The sequence below is a fragment of the Megalops cyprinoides genome, chromosome 12 (genome assembly GCF_013368585.1).
Source record: "Megalops cyprinoides isolate fMegCyp1 chromosome 12, fMegCyp1.pri, whole genome shotgun sequence".
Classification (NCBI taxonomy): Eukaryota; Metazoa; Chordata; class Actinopteri; order Elopiformes; family Megalopidae; genus Megalops; species Megalops cyprinoides.
The window spans coordinates 37110097-37135352 of NC_050594.1; the positions used below are offsets into that span (position 1 = coordinate 37110097).

The 25256-nt window shown below is 40.2% G+C and overlaps 1 protein-coding gene across 2 annotated transcripts in view; it reads right to left on the bottom strand.

The window, feature by feature from the left end:
• sh3yl1 (SH3 and SYLF domain containing 1) overlaps nucleotides 1-25256 on the bottom strand; it is a 38895-nt gene continuing 13639 nt past the window's right edge. The window contains exons 2-11 of one of the 2 annotated variants that reach the window (XM_036542840.1): nucleotides 23731-23841; nucleotides 22202-22315; nucleotides 19007-19071; nucleotides 17307-17419; nucleotides 15805-15933; nucleotides 15457-15607; nucleotides 13035-13101; nucleotides 12570-12623; nucleotides 1810-1881; nucleotides 1-1165 (exon numbers count right to left, since the gene is read on the bottom strand). In XM_036542840.1, coding sequence (XP_036398733.1) covers nucleotides 966-1165; nucleotides 1810-1881; nucleotides 12570-12623; nucleotides 13035-13101; nucleotides 15457-15607; nucleotides 15805-15933; nucleotides 17307-17419; nucleotides 19007-19071; nucleotides 22202-22315; nucleotides 23731-23841 — 1076 coding nt within the window. In that variant the 3' untranslated portion in view covers nucleotides 1-965. The remainder of the gene's footprint in view (nucleotides 1166-1809; nucleotides 1882-12569; nucleotides 12624-13034; nucleotides 13102-15456; nucleotides 15608-15804; nucleotides 15934-17306; nucleotides 17420-19006; nucleotides 19072-22201; nucleotides 22316-23730; nucleotides 23842-25256) is intronic. The other variant, XM_036542841.1, reaches the window with a different exon arrangement.

The following is a 25256-nucleotide window of genomic DNA, read 5'->3' on the forward strand; positions in this document are numbered from 1 at the left end:
GTTAACAATTTAATTTGCCAAGCAGTAGTTGCAGTGCATAGAGGGTAGAGGTGAGGGAATTTTATTCCTTTTTAATATTCGTCAATTTGGGAAGCAGATCCTCTTTTGGTGGATTAAATGAGATCTAGGGTTTCTCTCGCTAAATCTTCCTTAGCTTGACTGTTCAAAAGTTGCATATATAGGAGGCTGAGATCTGAGGAAGCCTTGCAGAAGTACTGTAAATATGTTTTTATCACATTACACCCTGGGAAGATGTTTGACTAGACTAGTCCAAACAAAATCATTCTGTGTTGATGCCTGTGGACAGCAATGCATGGCTCCATTTATAGATGCCATCATGAGCAGCTGCATAGCCAGGACTGAGTGCACTACTTTCACCTCTGTTCCCACTGGGAATGATCTGATCTGGGATTTTGATTTGATTAATCACAATTAATATAGTACTGGAGTTGCATCCACAAGCTATTTAATTAATTTAAGCTGTTACTTTTGGGCCATTGTCCATGACTCAGTGAGATGGATGCTAATACCACTGTACTGCTGTAGATAAGAACAGTATTAGCAATGAAAATGGAATGCCAAAAGTCAAGTTGGGCCATGTAATCAGACTCTTAAAATATTTGTCCCATTACAGCGTATTATTAATATCATTAAGTGTAAAACCAATCATATAAATACACATAGACTGAGCCCCAAATGGATAAACCACCATTAAAGGATAACATGCTGCTTAAATATTTAGAATGCGCTGAATATGTAAACATATTGATGCCATGTAAAACCAAAAAAGAAAAAATCATTAAAAACACCACAAATGATCAGAAGCTAACTCTGGTACACATCCCAAACCCATTACAAATTGCATATTGAGGATAACTGAAGACCCTGACCCAGGATCAGTGCTGCTTTCTCAGTTATAGGATATAAAGTGCTGGGCTGCCTGACCCAGGCTCAGTGTAACTGTCTCAGTTATAGGATACAAAGTTTGCAGGGAAGATGCCAACCTGCCCCTGCAGCTGACCCTCCCACCAATCATAGTGCGAGTCAGTCTTGGTGATCACCGTGATCCTGTCTCCAGCGTTGAAGCTCAAGTCTCCTGGCTGCTGGGCCACAAAAGGATGCACTGCCGTGACAACAAGTGGGCCACTCGCTCCTCTGCTCAAGACTACAGGGTGGTCATGTGACCATAGAGAGTGAAATATCAACAGGTTAGCCAGAGGATGTCATTCCTCAGAAAAAACTATTCAGTTTATGCTGCCATATTGGTACACCTGTTGCTAGACAAAAGTATGAAACTTACTATAAGAAAATTTCTGTAAATGTGTTGGAAGTTCCATTATGTAAGGGACAAGGATAATTAAACTCCCCTTTCCACTCTTTACACTTCTTTACTGCTCACTCACATATCTCCATACTAGCCATGAAACAACAATGATTGAACAACAATGATTTCTTATTGTTCAATATTTCTTAATATTTTTATTCTGTTTTGTTTAACAGTAGCGTGAACCAGAACCCAATGACTGAAAAAAACAAAATTTCATGAGATCAACAATACACCAATGAAACACTAGAGGGGAGCGCTGCTTATTTAAAACTTCAAATACATCATGAGAGGAGGAGTTAGAGGAACTCAACTGAAGGCCTAGCAGCCAGAGGTGGGGAAAGTCCAGGTGCAGAAAGTACTCCGGGTATTTGTTCCATTTACTTGGATTTTTAGCTGTACAGATCTTCAGCCAGAAGGGGAACTAATTAGTGAAATCAGTTGGATCAGTGCATTAAGTGGAACAAATACAAGCAAGAACTTACACTTTTGAGGACTGGAGTTTTCCACCTCTGCCAGCAGTCCAGCCTGAGAAGGCCATGCATGGTGTTTAACTCCTGCATTAAGACGTGCATGTAAAAGATGAATATTACGGTGGCTAGCTGATACCTGCCCACAATTGCAACTGCCATCCTTAGAGAGAGATTCTTCTGACAATTTCAAATGTCAATATGCATGAATACGCATATTGACATTTGAAACAACAAGAGGAATTAATTCCTCTTTCAATGAGCATTACATTTAAAGGTTGTGTCTTTGGGTTCCCATTTCTCTACATTTTCAAACCATCAATACCATTCATTCCTTCAATAATCAGTCCCTGCAACTCACCCTGCTGATAAAGGCAGACTTTGACATATACCTGCTTCTTTTTACTGAAAACGAACTGTTTTCGGTAAAAAGAGAGGGAAGAGTACAGGCTGTACCTCATTAAAACCGAATATACATACATAGGCACTTTATGCAAAGTATTGCATAGGATCATATAGCCATTCCCCCAGCCACACAGATACATGTGTTCAGAGCTGCTGAGACTGGTAGAAATGTGGCATCCTAAAGATTAAATGGGTGGCAATGGCAATCACTTAAAATTCTATCATCTGTGACAGAAAAACGTGGCATCAACACATACTATCACAAGAGCATGTTTCTGTGTAAGGACTGGTTACATTTCTTATTTTGTAGTTTTACAATTTACATTTCAAAAATCAACCTAGTCAATTATTTTCTACAGGTTTCTTTCTGTCTTTAGCTTGTTACATTGTTATGGTAGTTCAGAACAAAATTTGCAGAATTAATTTTACCAATACCAAAGCATACACTTGCCAAACGAATTATAATAACAATAATAATATAAAAGAACATTTTTTTCATTCAAAAGTAGTACCTCTGATACAGCCTCACAAAACCCAAGTATAAAATTCAGCAACAGAATTTCATTGACAAACCGCTTCATATTACTACAAACTTTAACTCACTCAAGTTACTGCTTTGTAGGCCACCAAGCCTCATTTGCAGTCATCCATTAACAAAGCAAGATTTGGCTCCCCACAAACCTTAACACAAGTGATACAGGCAATAATGGCCTTTGCCCCTCCTGTCTCACTGACCTCTCACACTCATTCTTGCTGTGTGTTCAATATGCATATCTATTTCTACTACTATTCCCTTATTGGCATTGAGCAGATGCTCTTATCCAGAGTGACTTACATAGGTTACAATTTTTATATGTTGCCCATAGCTGAATATTTACTGAGGCAATTCTCAGTTAAGTGCCTTGCCCAAGGGTACAACAGCAGTGCACAGGGTGGGGAATTGAACCAGCAACCTTTCGGTTACCACTCCTGCTCGTTACCACCATGCTGCACTGCCACTATTAAGGATAATTTTATTTGCAATATGTGCAGCTTAAATGCTGGCTTGAAAGAGAATGGTGAATTGGAAGCACACATCCATACCTTGCATGAAATCTGAGATAGCAAGATGTTTTTAGACTCTTTTGCAGTACCTGATTCATCAGTTAAGTCTTTCCCCTTGTAGAGGTCTGACAGCCTTCACAGCAAGGTGAGTGGGTTACGGACTGGAAATGTAATCAGAAATGTAAACGCCCTGTGCACCACCAATCCCCTGATTTACTTTTCCCAACAGCAACACACCTGCTAAGAAACCTATTAAAAGAGCTCTAATAATTAGTGACTATTTTGAGAGATGTAAAATTAGCACTCAAACGATCATAGTTGGATGTATTCCTGGGGCCAGAGCAACTAACATCGAAGCAAAGTGCTAGCTAAAGGTAATCAGTCAAAGTCTTCAAAAACTATTGTACATAAATGTACTAATGATATCCATGAGGCAATCAAAGATCAACAAAAATAATATTAAATTTGTATGCGAATTGGCCAAACAGATGTCTGAGTCAGTAATATGCTCGGGTCTAACCGCCACTTGGCAAGGTGATGACGTCTACAGTAGATTGACTGCACTTGATCATTGGCTGCTTGAGTGGTGCCCCCCTAACCAATTGGGCTATATAATAACTGGCATTCCTACTGTCCTACACAGATGTCTGCTAGTTCTCTTGAACCGCTGCCCAGGTTTCATTCTATTGAGACAGTGTCCGTTTCCTGATCCTCCAGAAAACAATTTCTCAAAGGTAATCAGGGGCATTTGTTTTGTTAATTGAATAAAAATTAGAAACTGTAAAACCTTATCTAATACATACAGCTAATTGAATCTAAACATTGGATTATTCAATATAGGATCACTAACACCTATGGCAGCATGTGTGAATGAACTAATTACCAATTACCCTTTTAAAATCCCTTGACTGATGCTTCACCAAGACCTGGTTAAACCCTGATGAACAGATTGCCTGAACCTGAACAGATTCAACCTCACCTGGCTGGTTAAGGGGATGGGGTTTCTGCTATACATGACTCTAGACCAGTGGAACTCAGACCACAGTTCGCAAGCCGCATGCGGCTCTTTGATGACTATATTGCCGCTCTTTTAAGTCTCCAATTCTGCGTGTGCTAATGCTTTTTTAACCAAGTATTTCACCAGATATTGACTGAGACACTTGCAGCAGTAACGTTAATAATCCAGTTTCCCAATAAGAGCAGCCTATGACCTCCACTCTCCTCCTCCTTCTGAATTTCCAATTAGAATTTAGCTCGGGGTTACGTAACGAGCCATGCACACAGCATGTCAGTGAGTGGAAAAATAGCTAACTTGCTAATGTGCAAAACATTGATCTAAAATGGCGAAAGTAACCAAAAAACGCAAATACGAAGAGGAGTACACGACATTCTAAGAGGAGTGGGAACTGGAATTTTTCTTTGTGTCCAGTGGTGTGGGCAAGTGCACTTGTCTCCTTTGTGATAAAAACAATTTTGCAGTTCAAAAGGTCCAATTTACAGCTGCATCACGAGACTAAACACCCAATGTTCAGTACTGATTTTCCTATGGGAGGGGGAGTAAGGACCAAAAAAATTTAAAAACTCAAGACTCAAAACAACAGCAATCTGTACAGAAAACGTTTTTTCAAACGTTTCAAACGAAAAGCCAACAGCAGCATCATTGAAAATCAACCATGAACTGATGAAAGGTTGAAACCATACACAGATGGAGAAGTGGTGAGGATAGGATCTGCAGCTGAAGTTATGACTGTAGCTGTATAAATTAGATAGTACTGTGCCCTCAAACAGACTTTTCTCTCAGCTGAGAACTACTGTCTCATTGTGGAACTGTACACATCCTGTCCCTGTACTGTCGCTATACTTACTGTATGCACTTTTGTACATCGCTTTGGACAAAAGCGTTTGCTAAATAAATAAATTTAAAATATAAATGTAAATGGTGATCACCAGTGAGCAGCAACAAGTATTATTGAAATAAAAATGTGAATTGCATAACACTGCACGATTATGATTTGTCATTCCATGTAAATTGGCTATTAGTAGCCTTATTATGTTAGCTTTGTTTAAAAGGTTGGGTGAGGGGGCATATTTTTGTAATGTGGGTCTTTCCAAAAAAAAAAAAAATTGTCAATGTGGCTTCTGAGTTGGCAAAGTCTGAGTATTGCTGCTCTAGACTGTGTGTTACCTGGCTATAATTTTATTTAATCTGTGGTTGGTTGGTTGTGCAGTTTTCCAACAGTATGTGCAGAACTGTTTATCCTTGCTGTAATTTATAGGCCACCTGGACCATATACTGGCTTTCTGAGTTTGCTGAATTATTTTCCAACTTGGTAGTAGGATAAAGCAGTGCTAGATTTTCTAGTGCAAAGACTGATCAGCAGCACACCTATGGTATCTCTTGATCAACTAGTGATCTGTGTAAATGCTACCTTACACAAAACATTGGACACTGTCACCTCTCAAAAAGTAGTCATTTTAATGTAAGAGGCTAGTGACCTGGTATATTGACTAGATTATGTCTTCATAAATATAACGCTTATGTCTTATATAAGCATGCTCTCTCTACTGCTAGATTATCATATTTCTCTACCCCGTTAGAAGATGATGAACATACCCACAAATACTTGTTCAATACTGTTACTAGACTAACAGAGACTCATGGATCAGTTGATGCCCTGCATTCCAGTAGTATGAACTAGTAATGATATTACAAATTTGTTTCACAGCAAAATTATTACAGTTTTCCCACTGACCATAATATAAGTTTGATCCCACTGGTCAAAGAAACACGGATTAAAAATGAAAAACTTTTTGGTTGCATAAGTCTGCACATCCTTAAATTAATACTTTGTGGAAGTACCTTTTGCTTTGATAACTGCAGTGCATCTGTTTGGATAAGTCTCTACCAACCAAAGATTAGACAATTTTCTCCTTCTCTTAGCAGTAGAGTCCAAGTTCACTTAAATTGTGAGGAGCCCGCTTAGGAACAGCTCTTACGAGGTCAGTCCCAAGATTTTCAACAGGGTTGAGGTCAGGGGTGTGACTGGGCCATTCCAGGACATTGATATTCCTTTTTTTCAGCCACTCCACTGTGGATCTGACTGTGTGCTTTGGGCCATTAACATGCTGAAAGGTGAAATTCTTCCCAAACATCAGCTTTTTTGCAGAGGGTAGCAGGGTTTTTTTTTTGGCATTTTATACTATTCCTTTTCCCCTCTATCCTCATCAAAGCTCCTGTGCCTGCTGATGAGAAACAGCCCCACAGCATGATGCTGCCACCACTAGGGATGCAATGGTACACAGTATTTTGTCGAACTGTTCGGTACGCCCCCTACGGCTCAATACGGGCCTGTCATTTCCCTATAATTTCCAAAACTTGCTTGGTACCGTACCGTACCACATTACTGGTTACTTCCGGTGCCGCGTGAGTGGCAGCCTGTTATGGCAGCTCGTACTCTTTTCTACTTTTTTCTTTAGTTCTTGGTGTGTTTTTGGTTTCACTTTGTGTAATTTATTGTTACAAACTGGTACATTTAGCAAGAACGTAATTATGGATGTACATTTGGCAACAATCGCAGTTTATCTCTTGCTCTTCTACGGACTTTTGGACACGGCGTCGGGGGAGCCATTCAACCACGGCTCCATTGTTTACACTCGTGATCAGCTGTTAGCTCTGAGCCACACACGACCTCTCTGCTCGGAGAGACCGGCGATCCCCGCAGAGATACGGTGAAGGAGAAGAGGCTGCAGAGCTGGAGTTAAGCGTTGGGAGTGGAAAAGACGATATAAACCACGTATACTGTCTGTCATTATGGGGAACGTAAGATGTCACCCTAACAAGATCGAAGAGCTAACGGCGCTTACGCGGCTGCAGAGGGAGTACCGCGAGTGCAGTCTCACGTGCTTCACTGAGACGTGGTTAAATGAACTTTCTCCCGACTCTCTGATTGCCCTGGATGGCTTTCAACTTGTGCGGGCGGACAGGAAAGCAACAGAGAGTGGTAAGAGGAAGGGCGGGGGTAGTGCTATGTTTATTAACGAGAGACGGTGCAACCCGGGACACATTAGTGTTAAAGAACAACGCTGCACTAGAGACATTGAACTGCTAGCTGTTAGCATTTGGCCATATTACCTCCCGAGGGAATTCTCGCATATCATTGCAATAACTGTGTACATCCCCCCCTCTGCCAATGCTGCTGCAGCCTGTGAGCTCATTCACTCTGTCGTCTCTCAGCTTCAGACAAGGCACCCCCAATCTCTCCTTCTCATCTCTGGTGACTTTAACCACGCTTCTCTGTCCTCAACTCTCCCAGATTTCACCCAGTACGTGAAATGCCACACCAGGGACAATAAAACTTTGGACTTACTGTATGCAAACATCAAGGATGCATACACCTCAACCCCCCTACCCCCGCTGGGTCGCTCAGACCACAGCCTTGTCTGTCTGCTTCCTGACTACACCCCTCTTGTGAATAAACAACCACCTGTAAAAAGGTCTGTGAGGGAGTGGTCTGTTGAGGCAAGGGAAAGACTGAGGGACTGTTTTGAAACAACAGACTGGGAAGCACTCTGCAGTCCTCATGAGGAGGACATTGACAGCCTGACTCACTGTATCACGGACTATATCAGTTCTGTGTGGATAACGCTGTGCCTTCCAAGGAGGTGCGGTGTTTTCCCAACAATAAACCCTGGGTGACCTCCGAGATAAAAGCTCTACTGAATGAAAAGAAGAGAGCTTTTAGATTGGGTGACAAAGAGCAGCTGAGGAAGGTCCAGAAGGAGCTCAGACAGGTCATCAGGAAGGGTAAGGACAGCTACAGGAGGAAACTGGAGGAGCAGCTGGAACAGAACAACATCAGGGACGTTTGGAGAGGACTGAAAAACATCTGGGCATGGAAAAGGAGAGGGGGGAGACCAACCCATTGGAGTTAAGGACTGGGCAAATGAACTGAATCTGTTTTTCAACAGATTTGATTCTGCCCCCACTGCCTCAACCCACTACCCTGCACCCTCTTCACACCGCCCCGGTGCCCCTCAGGGAATGGTGCTCTCTCCCTTCCTCTTCACACTCTACACTTCAGACTTCTGCCACAACACCAGCAACTGCTACATCCAGAAGTTCTCGGATGATACAGCCATCGTTGGATGTGTGTCTGAGGGGAATGAACTGGAATACAGGGAGGTCATCAAGGACTTTGTCAGTTGGTGGAGGTCAACCAGCTCCACAACATCATCAGCAAGACAAAGGAGATGCTCGTGGACTTTAGGAAGAAGAAATCAACAGACATCACGCCTGTGAACATCCAGGGTATGGACATCGCGGTGGTGGAGAATTACAAATACCTGGGTGTTCACCTTAATAACAAACTGGACTGGAGAGACAACACTCATGCCCTGTACAAGAAGGGTCAAAGCCGCCTCCACCTGCTGAGGAGGCTGAGGTCCTTCGGAGTGTGCAGGGCTCTCCTTAGGACCTTCTATGACACAGTGGTGGCCTAACCCATCTTTTACGCTGTGGTCTGTTGGAGAGGGGGCTGTACGGACAGGGACATGAAGAGACTGGACAAGCTGATCAGGAGAGCAAGCTCTGTCCTGGACTCTCCACTGGACTCTGTGGAGGAGGTGGGTGAGAGGAGGATGCTATCCAAACTGGTATCCATCATGGACAACACCTCCCACCCCCTGCGCGAGTCTGTAGTGGCCCTGAGCAGCTCCTTCAGTGAGAAACTGCTTCACCCACAGTGTAAGAAGGAGCACTAACGCAGGTCATTCATCCCGACTGTGGTCAGACTGTTTAATAATACCATTGGGCAATAAACCCCATCACTCAGTAAACCAATACTATGGTGTAGCTCTCAATTTTCTACTTCACTGATCATATATAGGTTGCACTCTACTTTTTTTACTTTTAATGTACATATATTTACTATTTTACTATTTCTACTATTAATTGATTCTGATTTCTTATATATATATATATATATATATATATATATATATATATCATTTCTTTGCTTCTTTTGTATTTTTGTATATTTTTTTTAACTTATTGCACATTGCCACTTTTGCCTTTCTACCTCTGTCTTAATGCTGCTGTGACAAGTGAATTTCCCCGCTGTGGGATCAATAAAGTTCTATCTTATCTTATCTGTTACCGTGACCCAAAAATAGGGATTGTGTTAGACTGATGGTCTGTGTTGGCTGTTTGGAATTAAGGCCAAAAATTTGTCTTGGCCGTGTTAGTCGAAAATATGGCATTAACTACCACTGTTACGTACTCAGAGCTAAAGAGGTTGGGCAACTCTGTCGGATAAAGATATTTTATTAAGACATGGATAAACCATAACTTCCTCCCCTACACATGGTAGTAAGCCCCATGTCCCTTAGAAGTAAACTATCAAATTATGTCTTAAACCTAGATGGTATCTCAATAGGTTCCTGTGCTACCATCAAAGACCTAGGTGTTACCATTGATCCAGACCTCTCACTTGAAAAGGATATAAAAATGTCTGCAGGTCATCACCTCTGGAACATTTGTGTGCTAAAACAAATTTTATTTGATACTGTGAGCTAGTAATCAAGCAAGTAATCTAAAATAAATGTGACTTTTTTCTTTGCTATAGCAAAATAAGCAATGCTTTCCTTGCCTGTCCTGACTACTTTTCTGTACAGGAAGTCAGGCTCTTTTTTGTTGCTAGAGCCATTGGATATTTTTCCTATGGCTATGCTAACGCCGATAGTACAGCACATGGTACAATGCATGGCATTGTCCATATGAATACCTACTGCAAGGCTCATGGTAACACGGGCAGCATGGGCAGCAGTGTAGCATAGTGGTTAAGGAGCAGGACTCGTAACCAAAAGGTTGCCGGTTCAATCCCCTGTGCTGCTGTACCCTTGGGCAAGGTACTTAACCCACAATTGCCTCAGTAAATATCCAGCTGTATAAATGGATAACATTGTATGGAACTGTAACCTATGTAAGTCGCTCTGGGTAAGAGCGTCTGCTAAATAATGTAATGTAAACACAGCACTAAGGCCTGAAAGGAGGTGTATGAAATTAAACAGTCAGGAATAATTATATTTAATTTGGAATGAAAATAAAGTCAAAAATAAATATGGAACTGTAATACCATTCTATTAAATATCAATAACAGAAACAGAAGAAATGAATGAAGCCAGGAAAGGATTCTTCAAAAAAAAAAAACACAAAACAAAAAGCCCTTGTGTTGCTATATGTGAGAGCAATTACGAGTTACTCAGATGCACATATTACTTTGACTGCTTCTGTAATCTAATCATAAAAGCTTTCAGAACATTGTGTGGAGTTTTGGTGTGCTTGGCCAGAAAAATACTTTGTGCTATGCAGATTTTTACAGTGCAAATAAAATTGCAATAATCCCTGTATTAATGATGTGCATGGCTGCGACAGTCTCTCTACATGGCTAGTCAGCATGGTCTTATTCAGGTACCCTACAGATGCAGTTATAGTTATTCACCTTAGACACTGGATTCCTATCACTGAAGAATCCCAAGAGAAGTGAGCAAACAGAATTGGCTACCAGGATTCTGCGCTCACTGCATGATTCACACAAAACAGTCAGTCAGTGGGACTTACTGTGCTGCAACCTTTATACTGTTTTTTTTTTTTTTTTTTTTTGCAGATCACACACTTCATGACAAAAGGCCTTTGATTCTCTTGTCCTGAAATACACTCCATTGCCTCCTTTAAAACATTAACACAGCAGTACAATAGCTGGGGATCTTTCCACTTAACTACAGTGCCATACCTGCAGGTGATTAGCTAATGCCTTCTCTTTATGTGGATTATGGATTAAATGGATTCCCTCGAGGCATGGAAAGAAAGTAGTGCAAAACATTAAAGCCCGTTGACATTTTAAAATTATAAAGAGGAAGGAAACTGGTTGTCTGGAACATCTGATATTGCATATATTAGTGGCAAGATAAATGGGAGTGAGCAAGCAGGCTTTCACATTACCTGCAAAGACTCTTATTCTTTACTTTTCGGGGTGAGGCTCACTATGTGTGCTGCCAGTGAAGGCAACACCATACTGAAAGTAACAAAACCTCTAGACAGACTCCTGCGAGAGAGAGCTGCTGCACCCACAGCATGTCACTGCTGGTTGTCCTGGGAGAAGTTTTAGACTTTCTTGTTTGCCTACATAGAATAGGACTACATCTTGGTAGAATATATAAGGGTGCTGTTAGGAGTGGTGAACTACATCTCTCTTACATCTGCTCATTTCTCTCCATAGCAGGCAGGTTGCATTACATGGCTGTCACTAAAATCACAACTCTAGCACTGTCCTACCAGACAGGCCAGCAAGAACCTATATGGGTGAACATTGGTGTAGAGTTGCAGACCTTGCAGATCCATAACAGAAAACACAAGTAAGGAATCTGCATCATAATACACATGGAGAAAGATTCCACAGTGATGCTGCAGTCAAAAGTGTTTCCACAGGGATATGTAATGCATTAAGCACACACTAGTTTGGTTCATGTGCTCTTGATCAGAACAAGGTGAAAAATATTTTATGTTAACTTCAGAATCTGAAGATAACCATAGATTTTTACATTAACATCACTGCATTTTGTGTAGCATTTTTAACATGCAGACAGAACATGGGCTGTTCTTTTGGTCAGTGAGGGCATTCTCTACTGCACTGTGAAAAAGTATGCTATATGAGTGGCTGTTGACAAGGGCAGAGGCTGAAGTTTCCTGATAGAGAGGAGATGGGAATTTATCCAGTCCCTGGCCGAGTGACTCACTTTCCATTCGCCCAGCTCACTACAATCACTTCACTCTACAGCATAAATCTTAAAGAGCAGCCTTACTTCAAATATTCATTTTACCCCAAATGTTTCATAGTGAGGAAGGCCTTTATGATTTTTTATGAAGGCATTGGCTTACACTTACAATACTTTTCTCAGGATTTCACAGCTAAAACATGACAATCTAGAGCAGTTTGTAGACTATTTCATTGGTAAAGAAAACACTATAGAATCAGGAGTTAAGTTACATCCCCATTATATCAGAAATCTTCACATAATTTTGTCAACAGACAATACAGACTTTGCTGAATGTAAGTTATGCCACATCCTTCCTGATCCTCCTACATTTCAGACAGCATGAAGTTTAAACATAATATATTTTAATAAAAAAAATTAAAGTAAGTAAATTGGCATTTTTACTAGAGGCTGTCTGGGTTGGAGATAATAAGGAACATTTAATTGGTTTTCAACTATAAGATGATAAATGTCAAGGACCGAAATTCATGTTGCTGTCATGTCACTGTACTCACCTGCACTCTCTGATTTTAAGGAAGAGATACTGGGGTAGACAGATGGTCTTACATCTGGAATGCAAACAGAGAAGTTTTCTTTGTCAAACAGAAACACAGACAGCAGCCACATGTTTACAGTGACTGACTTTCTAGAACACAGATGTCAGTAATAGATTCCAATTACGGTTTCGAAAAGAATGGGCATTGTGGTGGCACATATTCAGAATATACATTCTCCGTTCTATATGTGTTCTTTTCAAAGTAGAAAAACATCTATAAAATATGTATTCACTATGACATCTGCCTTCTATGAAACTAAAGAAACTGCCACAAAATGGGCATCAGAAAACATGAGACCCGAGCAATGAGAGTTGGACAACCTTGAAACGTGCCTGTAGAGATATAATGGCCACATTCATTATTCATTATTATAAATCAGGAGAACAGGCTGCCAAGGGGAGAAAGTGGATCCCCCATGCCTACCTTCTGCCCTCAGGCTGGGTGTGGGCGGCTTGGCGGGGGCACGGGGTCTCGACGGAGGCTCAGAGTTCTGGAGGACACAACAGTAAGTCTAGTACACACATAAGAGGACTTCCACAGGACAACACACATACATCATGAATGTTAAGCGTAGTCAGAATTTGCTCTACATATATGACCTAATACATCACGCTGTACTGGCAAATGAGGGGCGGCAATGTAGCATAGTGGTTAAGGAGCAGGACTTGTGACCAAAAATTAGGGTTGCCAATTCGATTCCCCACTGAGGCACTGCTGTTGTACCCTTGGGAAAGATACTTAACCCACATTTGCCTCAGTAAATATCCAGCTGTATAAATGGATAACAGTGTAAAAAAAACTGTAACCGATGTAAGTCACTCTGGATAAGAGCGTCTGCTAAACGCCAATAATGTAAACGCCAATAATGTAATATGAACACTCATATACACACACACCTTACACTATGGAATGCATATGCAAATGAAAACACATACTCTGTACTGGCACTGTATATCAGAATCAGACTTTATTGGCAAAGTATGCTTTTACACATACAAGGAATTTGACTCCGGTTCCAATGTCTCTCATGGTGCTTTCATACAATGTCAAGGTGACAACATGCCATCCAACAGTAGTGGTACAACAAACAGTAGTGCAGGACACACACATGGAATGGAGGAAGGATGGAATGAATGGGGTATATAAAAATAAACATGACTAGATACCGTACAATAAGTGAACGGCTACTGCACAATAAGTTAAAGTGTACCTGAATGCAGGCTATGGATGTGTACAACTATAGCTGTACAACTATTGCACTGTGAGCACGCAGTACAGAGATGTGGTTGCAACGTCGTTCGTTTAACAGTTCAAGAATGTGATGGCATGTGGGAAGAAGATACTCCGGTGTTAGCTTGTTTTGGTAGCTAGTGATCTGAAGAGCCTGCCAGAGGGAAGGAGTTCAAATATGTGGTGGCCAGTATGCGAGGGGTCAGCAATGATTTTACTTGCTCGTTTCCTGGCTCTGGTATGGAAAAGATCTCGGAGTGTGGACAGGTTAACTTCTTCTCCAGTTGTGATGGTGTGCTGTAGTCTGTTGACGTCTTGTTTGGTGGAGCCAAACCAGACTGTTATAGAGGTGATGAGGACAGACTGAATGATTGCTGTGTAGAACTGGACCAGCAATTCCTGTGGCAGGTTGAACTTCTTCAGCTGGTGCAGGAAGTACATCCTCTGCTGGAGCTTTTTTTTTCCAATGGAGATGGTGTTGGGCTCCCACTTCAGGTCTTTGGACGTTATAGTTCCCAGAAACCTGAAGGTCTCTACAGCTGAGACAGCACTGCCTAGTATGGTGAGGGAGGTCAGGGGTGTGCAATTGATCCTGAGGTCCACCATCATCTCCACTGTCTTGAGCATGTTCAGCTCTGAATTGTTGTGGCTGCACCAGAGGGCCAGCTGTTCAACCTCCCGTCTGTATGCAGACTCATCACAATCTTGGATGAGACAGATGACTGTTGTGTCGCCTGCAAACTTCAACAGTTTGACTGTGGGGTCCCTGGAGGTGCAGTCAGTTGTGTGAAGAAGGGGAAGAAGTGTGGACAGAATGCAACCCTGTGGAGCTTCAGTGCTGACTGTCCGGGTAGTGGATCTGAGTTTCTCCAGCCTCACTTGCTGCTTCCTGTCTGTGAGGAAGTTGGTAATCCACTTACAGGTGGGGGCAGACACAGTGAGTTGGGAAAGTTTAGAGTGGAGTAGTTCTGGTTTGACGGTGTTGAACACCGAGCTGAAGCCCACAAACAGGATCCTTGCATAGGTCCCTGGTCAGTCAAGGTGTTGGAGAATGTGGTGTAAACCCATGTTGACTGCTTCATCTATGGACCTGTTGGTCCAGTAAGCAAATTGTAGGCGGTCCAGCAGGGGGTCTGTGATCTCTGTTAAGTGGGCCAGTACCAACCTCTCAAAGGACTTCAGGACTTCAGAGGTGAGTGCAATAGGCCTGTAGTCATTAAGTCGTGTGATACAGGGTTTTTTGGGTACTGGTATAATTGTGGAGTGTTTGAAGCAGGAGGGAATTTCACATAGCTCCAAGATCCTTGTGAAGACAGGAGCCAGTAGGTCAGCACAGACTTTCACACAGGAGGGTGAAACTCCATCTGGGCCTGGTGCTTTCCTGATCTTTTGTTGCTGAAAGAATCTGCAAACGCCCTTTTCACAGATTCTAAGTGTAGCCTGGGGGGAAGGGGGTTAGTGTTGTATGGGCAGGATGAAAACTGTTACAGGTGGGGGCTCGTGGGGGCATAATTGTTGGTGCCAGGTGTGAATTGGAGTGGGTGAGGGGTGTGGCCATTGTCTCTTTCTGAAAATATTGCTTCTCTGTAGTGTTGTGACAGTAGGAGTGGCTCACCTTGGTGGATTGCCTCAGGTTTTTGCGCTGCCATTCACTGGTATACTTCTCCGTGTAGTCTTCCAGAATGGTGTACAGATCCTGAGCGGCAGGGGGTGGCTCCACCTCCCCATTCAGAATGGAGAATGCACGGATGTCTTGGGAATAAAACCTGCCAGACACCAATCCTGATTACATTAGATACTTTACAACAGCTGTGTAGGTCTACATGGACATGAAGCTGATGTTCCTAATCAACCAATTATTTGAATAAGAAACAATCAGCTTGCACAGCATTTTGCCAGTTCTTGTTGCTCATCATTTTGACATGGCAGTGTTACCAGTAATGGAAGAGAGAGCATTCCTCACTTTCTGTTGGTCTCTTTGCGCTCGATCAGATAGGATCCCTCCAGCGACACGCCAGCAAACAGGCCACGTGACTTGCAGTAGGTGAAGACAGCGGCAGTGCTGCGAAATGCCACATCTGCTTCAATATTCCTGCAGCAGGAAGAAACACCATCACATCCAATGTATAAAAACACTAATACTTCCAGCAGCAAACACATCATACATGCTCCAAAAACACTATGCAACAAAATACCACAACATCTGAAAAATTTTTAAATTGAAATCCTAGGCCCTTCCTCCATTTTATCCAAATATGACAAATTTCTTCCTTTTTCTTAACACGCTCATGCTGATGTGCCATTATTTCTTCCAGGCATTTGTAACATTTACATCATTTGCACTTCCAGTGTGACTCAGATATGAGGATTCCTCATTTTGTATTATCGCACATACAGTACTTCTCCATTTCCATTAAAGAGCTAAAAATCCTCTAACATCGTCTAACTGAACAAAAATGCAAATGAACACACAGCCATGTTAAGTGAAAAGGTGGCATTAAATTAAAAGGGCATAGTACTTTTCCAAAGCTTTGAACTGGGAAATACTGTATATATAGTAAAATGGCACCAGTTGCCTGAACTGTAAAATCAGCTTGTGAACCATTTGCTGGCAATGAGAAATCCGAGACATGAATCTGAGAAAGTTAATGTTTGTCCTTTTAACTTGATTTATGAAGAATGATAATAACATACAACAAGTGCCTTTTTCAGTTTCCTTCAAGAACCAGTTCCAGGTACAATTATGTCTGGGCATGTTCAGCTTGAAAGTAGTTAAGAATCTGTTAAGATTATGTTCTTCAGACTAACTAATATAAACAAAATCCCCAGCTGCACAAATAAATACATTGGCACCTTGTTTTGAAAAAATGTGGAATGTGATATTTAAAAGCCATGCTGTCACTATAAGTGGTTAAACTGTGTTCTGGGCAGTGTTCCAGTATTCCTGCACTAACATGAACAAAATCATTAGCACTTGTCATAAAGAAATGCCTTTCCATGAATCCAAACAAGTTGGATTATCTATAAATAAAAACAACCTTTAATTCTCCATGTCATCAGGTCCAAGAATTAAAAAATGTGAAACTACTATATGTTAGCCCAACCATAAAAAACAAGCATTCTTGATGCAAAGGCTTGGAAGACAGGATTGTCACCTGCTCAAAAGATACATAGTGGAGCTGCTCCTGCAGAGTTTGCTATGGAGGTGGATTTCACAGGAACTCAACATCTACCCACCAGGGAGTGCCATAACCTAGTTTATAACCGTTTATGGAAACTGAGAAGGTAATTGGCCAAACCTGCATTTTCCTAGTTGTATTCTATATTATATGCCATATGCATTACATAACATACCATAACAGTATAAAAGGCTGACTGACATTGTATGCATGTAAAATGGATAAACTCACTTCTGTTACAGTACCGAATAACTGTATGAGATAAAAAGCTGCTGCTAAGCCTTACCTGCCCAGCGGTCCCACAGCTACAGTGCAGTTCCCTCCCAGGGTCAAGTTGCCTCCTTTGGTAAAAGCATCAATGGCCCTCCTGTGATTCAAGATGATAACCAGATCTGACACCTATTCAGAAGAAAATACATCAGTGCTTGACGGATGATATAAATAAACAAGACACAGAGGGAAATTAACAAGGACTTTTATCAAGGTCAAAGTCATAATCAAAATGAGATATGCGATATGCGAGATATATGAATGTAAAAGTTTATTGGATATGCTGAAATTAAGTCTACATTAAAACTTTACTGACAATCCAGAAATAATATAACATATAGCCCCAATCCTTGTGCCGACAGCAGAGCTGCAGCATATCATTGAGTGCTGAATGCTCTGCATAAGGGAGTCAAAGCAGACTGTGCACAGTGTGTTCCCATTATCTATCCTGTGAAATCACATCTTTCACATGAACAAATGTGCATGTCATTGTCCCAACAGTGACATTAATCTGCCCTTTGAAAGTGCTGTGTTTGTGAGGACAACAGATAGGCTTTCATTTATTGTTTGCGTTCATGGCAATTTAGACAATGAACACATTTCACCAATCTGTGGTGTGAAAAGCAAACCCCTGAGTGCCACACTGATGTAAACAGCTTTCTACTGGAAGCCGATCTTTCAGCACCACAGAATTCAGCAGGGAAAAACAATAGTTTAATCAATGGCTTTGGTAGCTGCTATCTACCTAACAAGTGGTGTGCAACACAAGACTTGGAACAGATTCACAAACCGATTGTGACTCATTTTGATTTATGGCTTTTAAACAGGATATATAAATGGCATTAGATAAAAGGTGGTAACAAAGGAGGTTTCATTAATGTAGTGGTTTTCACTTTATGTGAGCAAAGACTAAAATGGATCATGACTTGGACATAATTAGTTTATTCAGCAGTCTCATTACAGACACTTTAAAGCGAAAATAATGAGTCATCAATGATGAGTCATGAAAGAGCAAGCCCTGACCCAAAGCATACTAATGGTCCCCCGGCTTCCACAAATGACCTCATAAAAGATCACCCCGCCCCCGACACACACTGGAATCCAGTACTTTCAAGATTGATTTTAAGATTTCATTGATCAGTTTTAAGGCAAGGACTTAGTGCCACGCAGTATATTCTTGGTCACTTAAAAGCTTACACTCCAGCACATTCTCTTAGATCTTCAACAAAAGATGTCACCATTCCAGCCATAAGAAGAGATGAAGCATTTTTCACCCTAGACACAATTCTATGGAGTAACCTGCCAGATTCTATTAGAGCTGCTGACTTTGTCTTAATTTAAATTGCTCTTAAAGGCTCACTTATTTAAAACTTCTTTTTGTTTTATCATTTTTCCTTAAGTTTATATTCTTTAGTGCTATTGATTTGTTTTTAGTCCTTTATCTGTATGATTTTTCTTAACTGTGGAACATGCTTTGTGTGACATGTAAGAACACACTTTACTAATAAAGCACAATCACAAAATAAACTGCTTTAAAAAGACTTAAAAATTGGGTTTTGTGGCCTGAACTACTGCAGCATAAATACAGTACACTGTGAATACATTCAGCCTTTTCTTACGTTTTTCATCTACATGCACAGTGGCCCATGGGCTCCCTGGCATCATACACAATGTTGAGGTTCATATCAGCCAATGACTATAAGTAGGCCAACTTACCTCAACACCGATCTCAAACCCTCCACCAAGACCAGCGATACCAATAGCAGAGGGAGCAGACCATCCTGATCAAAGTAAACAAAATTTGTGTTATTAATGTACTGAAGGACTATGGCTTGTGTAATTCTGGTATGAACAGTCATTGCTGCAAATGACTGTAAATTTTGCTATTAAGGAAAATCTCCCATCACTAAACCTTGTCAAAATACAATTGGATAATAATTGAATACAATAATTGAAGTTTGTCCTAATTTATTCCTGTGTGTGTGTTTTTTTAAATCCCATAATTATACTGCAAACTAAGCCAATAGTTCAATGTTTTTATTTACTTTGGCCTTACATTTTCAACAAGTTAGCAGTTACTGCACTGGGCCACCAGGAAAAGGATAAAAATCTTTAGCTGTTCCATGACTGTTCAGTACTTTGCAGAATCCAGTTTGTTCTTTGATGGAGTTTCTTGTCAATAGCTGAATCTATTCAACCTAATAGAACTCTAAAAAAGACTTTGCTTGGTATAGACAGCAGTGTGATTTCATGCCAGTTATCACATTCCTGGATATTGCCTTTTTAGGGATGTTGATAATTAGACCCTTTCAGTCTTCAGGGTTGGTTCCACTGTTCCAGATGTTGTTAAACAGGGATGTTAGAACTGTCCTAGATGTTCCAAGATCTACTTCAAGAATTTCTTTGTGTACCAATGCCAATGCCAGCTGCTTTTCTGTTCTTCATTGCTTGGATTAAATCTTTAGCCTTTTTAAGTGATGGTATATGGATGTTAATGTCCAACATGGTTGGCTGGTTCATCTGGCTCAGGAAGACTTAGAACTCCCTGTACAGGCTGCACCCAGCGTTCAGCCTCTTCTTCGTGTGATGTCATTTTCCTGCCAGATTTACTTCTGATGGGGACAGAAGGTTTCTTGTTCTTTTTTGCACTGAGGTTTTTTGTGGTTTTGTAAAGAGCACTCCAGATTTCCCCAACGGCTTATTCAGCTTCCTTAATTAAAGTACTTTAATTAATTGTCTTGCCTGGCACTTTTCTTTATTGTTTTTTCCTTGGAGTTGTATGCGTTGTGTAGATGGGTTCTGATCCTGGGTGATTTAGCATATAGAATCTTGGCTTTCAGTGCTTTCCACTTGTTTTTTATTTGCCACGTGCTAGATGCCATCCATTCTTTTTGATTCTTCTTCTTAGTGGCCATGATTGTCTTAGCTGACTCAATACAAGTTGTTTTTATGGAGTCCTTGTGCTGTCCCACATCCAGGTTTTCAGCCTGAACCACATCTCAAATGAACACACTCTTAATGCGAAACACTGGTCCACTTTCTCTGACATGAAACGGGTAAACTGTGAAAAAACCTCTCAACTTGTGTAAATAGCAACATGAAATTCTGCATAACGCCAAAATAGGTTAAAGGTCACCTATGGCAGTTCTAAGAAAGTTCTTTGCACAAATCATTTATAAAATCAGACTGTAAAGGCCATTGACTTGAGTGTGTATTTGTAATACCCAACTACACACTCTTTTTCAAAAACTGTTTTCCATTGAATATGGAATACACTTTAAGATCCAAATTCAGATAATCATGTTACAGCACGAGTGTAAGCAAGTGAGTTAAAGATAAAGTGAGACATTTTTGACAGGCAGAATATGCTGGCTTCCAACCTTTACGACTGGGAGGCCATCTCTCATACTGTATGCCACATGCTTTGCATTCAAATTAACTGCACAGAGATATTTAAAAACCTGTACTTTCTGACATTGGTGTAACTGAGGTAAGAAAGGTTCCATCCTGATGATCTGATGATGAGTATTTCAGCTGGTTCAAACTAGAATAAAGTATTTTGCATCCTGGTTTAAATGGAATATGATATATTCAACATGAATATGATCATATCCTAGCTTTGATATGAACTCTACACCTTATGCCTTATGTACTTTCACTCACCATCTCAGGCATTTCTATGATTTAGGGTCCTCCGTGTTTAATTTACAGTCTAGATTCATACAGCCACCACCTCTCACAACTCAGACAATTATAAAAATAACTAAAAACCAACATACTTTAAATGACAATAAGTTAAATCTCAGTTCTGTCCTGAGAAGAACTCTCAAGATTCCTTACTGTCTGAGAATTCAGTGTCATGTTAATCTAGGAACTGAATGGAATTTCCCATGGTTTGATTGATTAGTCAGTTATTAAATTTCCCCCCACAATTACAGTTAGGTTCTTCACAGAGGTCAGTTATTTTTACAAATACAAATTGTGGCAGTGTCTGCTGAATACACAACCAAACAGTTAAGTAAACTAACTAGACTCTGACTTTAATATCCGCAACTATAAGGTTACTATCTATGTCTATAATATGAAATGGCTGAAAATCTCAGCATAAGGAAGTAAGCACTAGAGCAAAAATATTACATTAAAGAAAAAGTAGACATTAACCAACGAGTTCCTTATTGATACCCAGCTATGATAAGTGATTTGAATAAGATGATTTCACAACAGGTACACAATCCACACTTCTGTAATGGTGGGGAAAGATGGGTAACTTCTCAGTTCTAGAACAATACCTATAGCCATAATCATTCAGATTTGTACCCATTCCATTTTTACCATTAACCGTAGAGATCACCCAACTTCTTTCATGTGGCTTGTCTGCTTGACAGACGAAGAGAAAAGTCTTTATAGCATCTAATTCCTAACTACCGCTGCAGCATCAGAAAAGAAAGATGGCACCATGGTGATTATCCACTTATAATTTTAACACAAAAACTAAATCAACAACAACCACATTATTAGGATGGCCTTGTAAAGAAAACCAGATGGTCTTGTCCACCATCATTAAATGAGTTAGCCAGCTGACGTTTTAGATTATTGAAGGTTAGCACTGCAAATCTAGGTCTGATGCCAATTATCAGAATAGCTATAAATGGTCGTTTCATTTTATTTATTTATTTTTTTCCAATTTCAATAATCAGACAAACTAGATGTATCTTTTCTCTCTAACAAAAATTGGAAGTTACATTGGATGGTACATACACAAACACAGCTCACAGACATGCATTTAGTATACATGTATATATGTATTAGCCGTCAAATGTGTCTTTGCTCATCCCATGTACATACACAAACAGTAAATCCGAATGTAAAATACTATTCAAAGATAGTAAAAGTGAGAAAGTCTCGACTCACGTCCATCAGGCAGCCGTGCCACCACAACGCCGCTGCCACCTCGCGCTGTGATCATGAAGCCTGCCTTGATGACTGATATGATGGCCAACCCCTGGGCCTTGGCGATGACATGTGCTTCACAAGAAATGGATGATGCCATGATTAGAATCCAAAGGGAGAGCCATTCACTGTATGCTCCTGTCTGCTAGAAAGGACACTATACTCCCCTGCTTTCCTTTTGCAACCATAAAGATGGTTCTCTTTTTAGCCTGATGAGCCACACTACTGATGGTCTTCTTTTTCCTCTCAAACCCTAAAGCTAAACCCCCCAGTGGCATCCCCAATATTAATGTAAATTTGTGAACTTTTAAATAAAGAAAAGTTCTGCAAATAAAGGAGTGTGTGATGTAGATGATCACAGACACTAACATTTGGCTCCAATTTACTGACATCATTCAAGTCATAGCTACTGAGAGGAAGACAATCACAATTTTCTATTTTTTTATCAACATAGTTGTACTATGCAAGCAAATATCTGAAAGAGACACTAAGACTCAACTAATTTATTTAAAATTTAAAAAGCATCTTATCATAAAACTAATGTTGCGTTCATTTTGATTTCAATAGGCACGCTCTCATCCCACCTCCCACACCCTCCAACAGTTAAGAGGAACACACAATACTTCATAATAAATGTGCATTTGCGTTATCTGCAATTATAGCCAATTAATTTCACACAATGGAAATAACTAACAACTTGCAGTTATTAAGTCATCAAACCTGCCCCAATGTCTCACGTTTCACCAAATGATGAATAAATACAATTCATGAATCAGCTCTTTGAAAGGCGAGCTTGAGTCACACACTTAAAATAGCAGCATCTGTATCAACATATGAATGATTTGTATGACTTTCCTGCTCCTGTTATTTTGCAAATGACTCACCTAAACAGCTAGTGCTTTTAAATTCCTTCAGCCCTGAATGTGATCATTCTGCTCTGATGAAAAGATATCCAACACAATGAAATAATACCATGGAAATCCTCAAAGTTAAAAATGAGAACAAATCCCATGGGACCAGCACTGAAGCTGCCATTAATGCCATGCTTTGAGCCAGCCTGTAAACCTCCATATATGACAGCAATTGCAGTATTTTTGCAGGTCTGCATGACTGTTGTATCAAAACAAAACATGCATGTCAGGCACTCCCAAGCCTGTGTTGGAATTTAAATAATCAACAAGAAAGTATGCTTGGCACAGGACTCATTTCTCAGAGAAATGCAAATATGACATCAGGGGACAGATATGTGCTTTCTCAATTCTGTGACAGACATGATGCCAGGAATGGGTGCAATCCCGATGACTTGGACTGACAATCTCATTAGTACATGGAGTTGGTGACAGGTGGTGGCAGGCTAGGCATGGCAGGATTAACCCGTTCACACCTCTCTTGTAAGTAGCAGACTACTGCACATGCCTTGGACTCACTGAGGGTGGATACCCTTTGCTTTGAGTCACCCTTTGATATTTAATGATGATGAGTGCACACACCTGGAATGAGCTTGTCAGGTCCAGTTCTGTTTGAGATTTCGGTGAACTCTCGCAGGATTTTGGCAGCCTTCTTCGCTTCAGACTTCAAGTTAGATGGTATAGGATTATTCACTGGGAACACAAACATATCACACACAGACCATTCACTGTAAACTGTAACAAATGAATAATCTTAGGTTTCAAAAGCCACACTCGTGTTTTCATTAAGTGATTCATTTGGATTCATTACATTAACCATAAGAAAGTGCTTTCAGCGGTTGGAAATTTCAAATGTGTAAGTTTTTAGGTGCTTCAACAGAGCACCTCAATCTGCAGTTGAAAAGTGGATCATTGTTTAGTTCTTCCGTGAATTAAAGCAAGAGGTAAACTTCAAATTCATATAATGTTAAATACGTTGGGCCACACCTAAGCAAGATCGATGGATTTCAATTTGCACTGAATCATTCCCTCTCCAGAAATGCATTACTGGATTAAGTGTAAAGATCAAACAGCCAGAAGGTGCCCATGTGTGAGTTGTTTTTGGCTTTTGTCCCCTTTTGTGGTTAACTAGGGAGGTGTGCTTGAAACGTCACTGTCAATGCAGTCTTTCCAGTTAAAAATTTCAAGAATAACCTGTCATGTCGAAAGAGCAATTCTCAATCACAACTGGACGACAGCTTCTTAATAAAGAACCCGTCATCACAAGCTGCTCCAAAGAAAGGATTTCAATCAGTGGCAACATTCATCCTGGGTTTTCACTGGTTGGTTTCATGACAAGATTAACCCCAAAGTAGGTTGTGTTAGAAAGGACAGTGTTATCTTTCCTTCAGCCAGACAGTCAAAAATCGGCAACAGTTCATTGCTGTTTCATTACAGCAGCTACAAACAGATGCTGACCTCTTTCCATTCTAAAAATATCCATTCTCTTCCAAGTACACAACATTATTAACATTATCTCCAAACTCTTACCCTTCACCTCACCAGAAACCTGAACCTCAGTTAATTTCGTTTCATAATATTCCTTTTACTTCAAATGACTATACTCAATACCCAAAAGATGAAAATTATAGTAGGAATGTTTTGATAAATATGTAGGACAATGAAGAGCTAATGTTTTCCATCAGAAAACAATTCAATTTCTCATACAGAACATTTAAAAATTTCAAGACACAAGCCAAATTTTCCAAAATTATGCTTCACAAAATAAGGCCCTTTAAGAAAATGGAATTTACCATGAGGAAAAAAATTAAAATGAATAAGTTGAACCCACATCTCTGAACTTCAGAATTTCTGAACTGGACTGTCAATTGTTACACAAACCACATCAGATCACAATTGATAATGATTTATAATTTAAACAATTATATATATATATATATATATATATATATATTATATATATATAATTTAAATAATTTATATAATAAATTTATATAAAAAACAGAAGTTATAACGTTTTTGTCAACTGAGTCTTAATCAAATGTTACACATCTACAAAAAGTAAAACATTGACCATAACTATGTTATACTGTACACAGACCAATGTG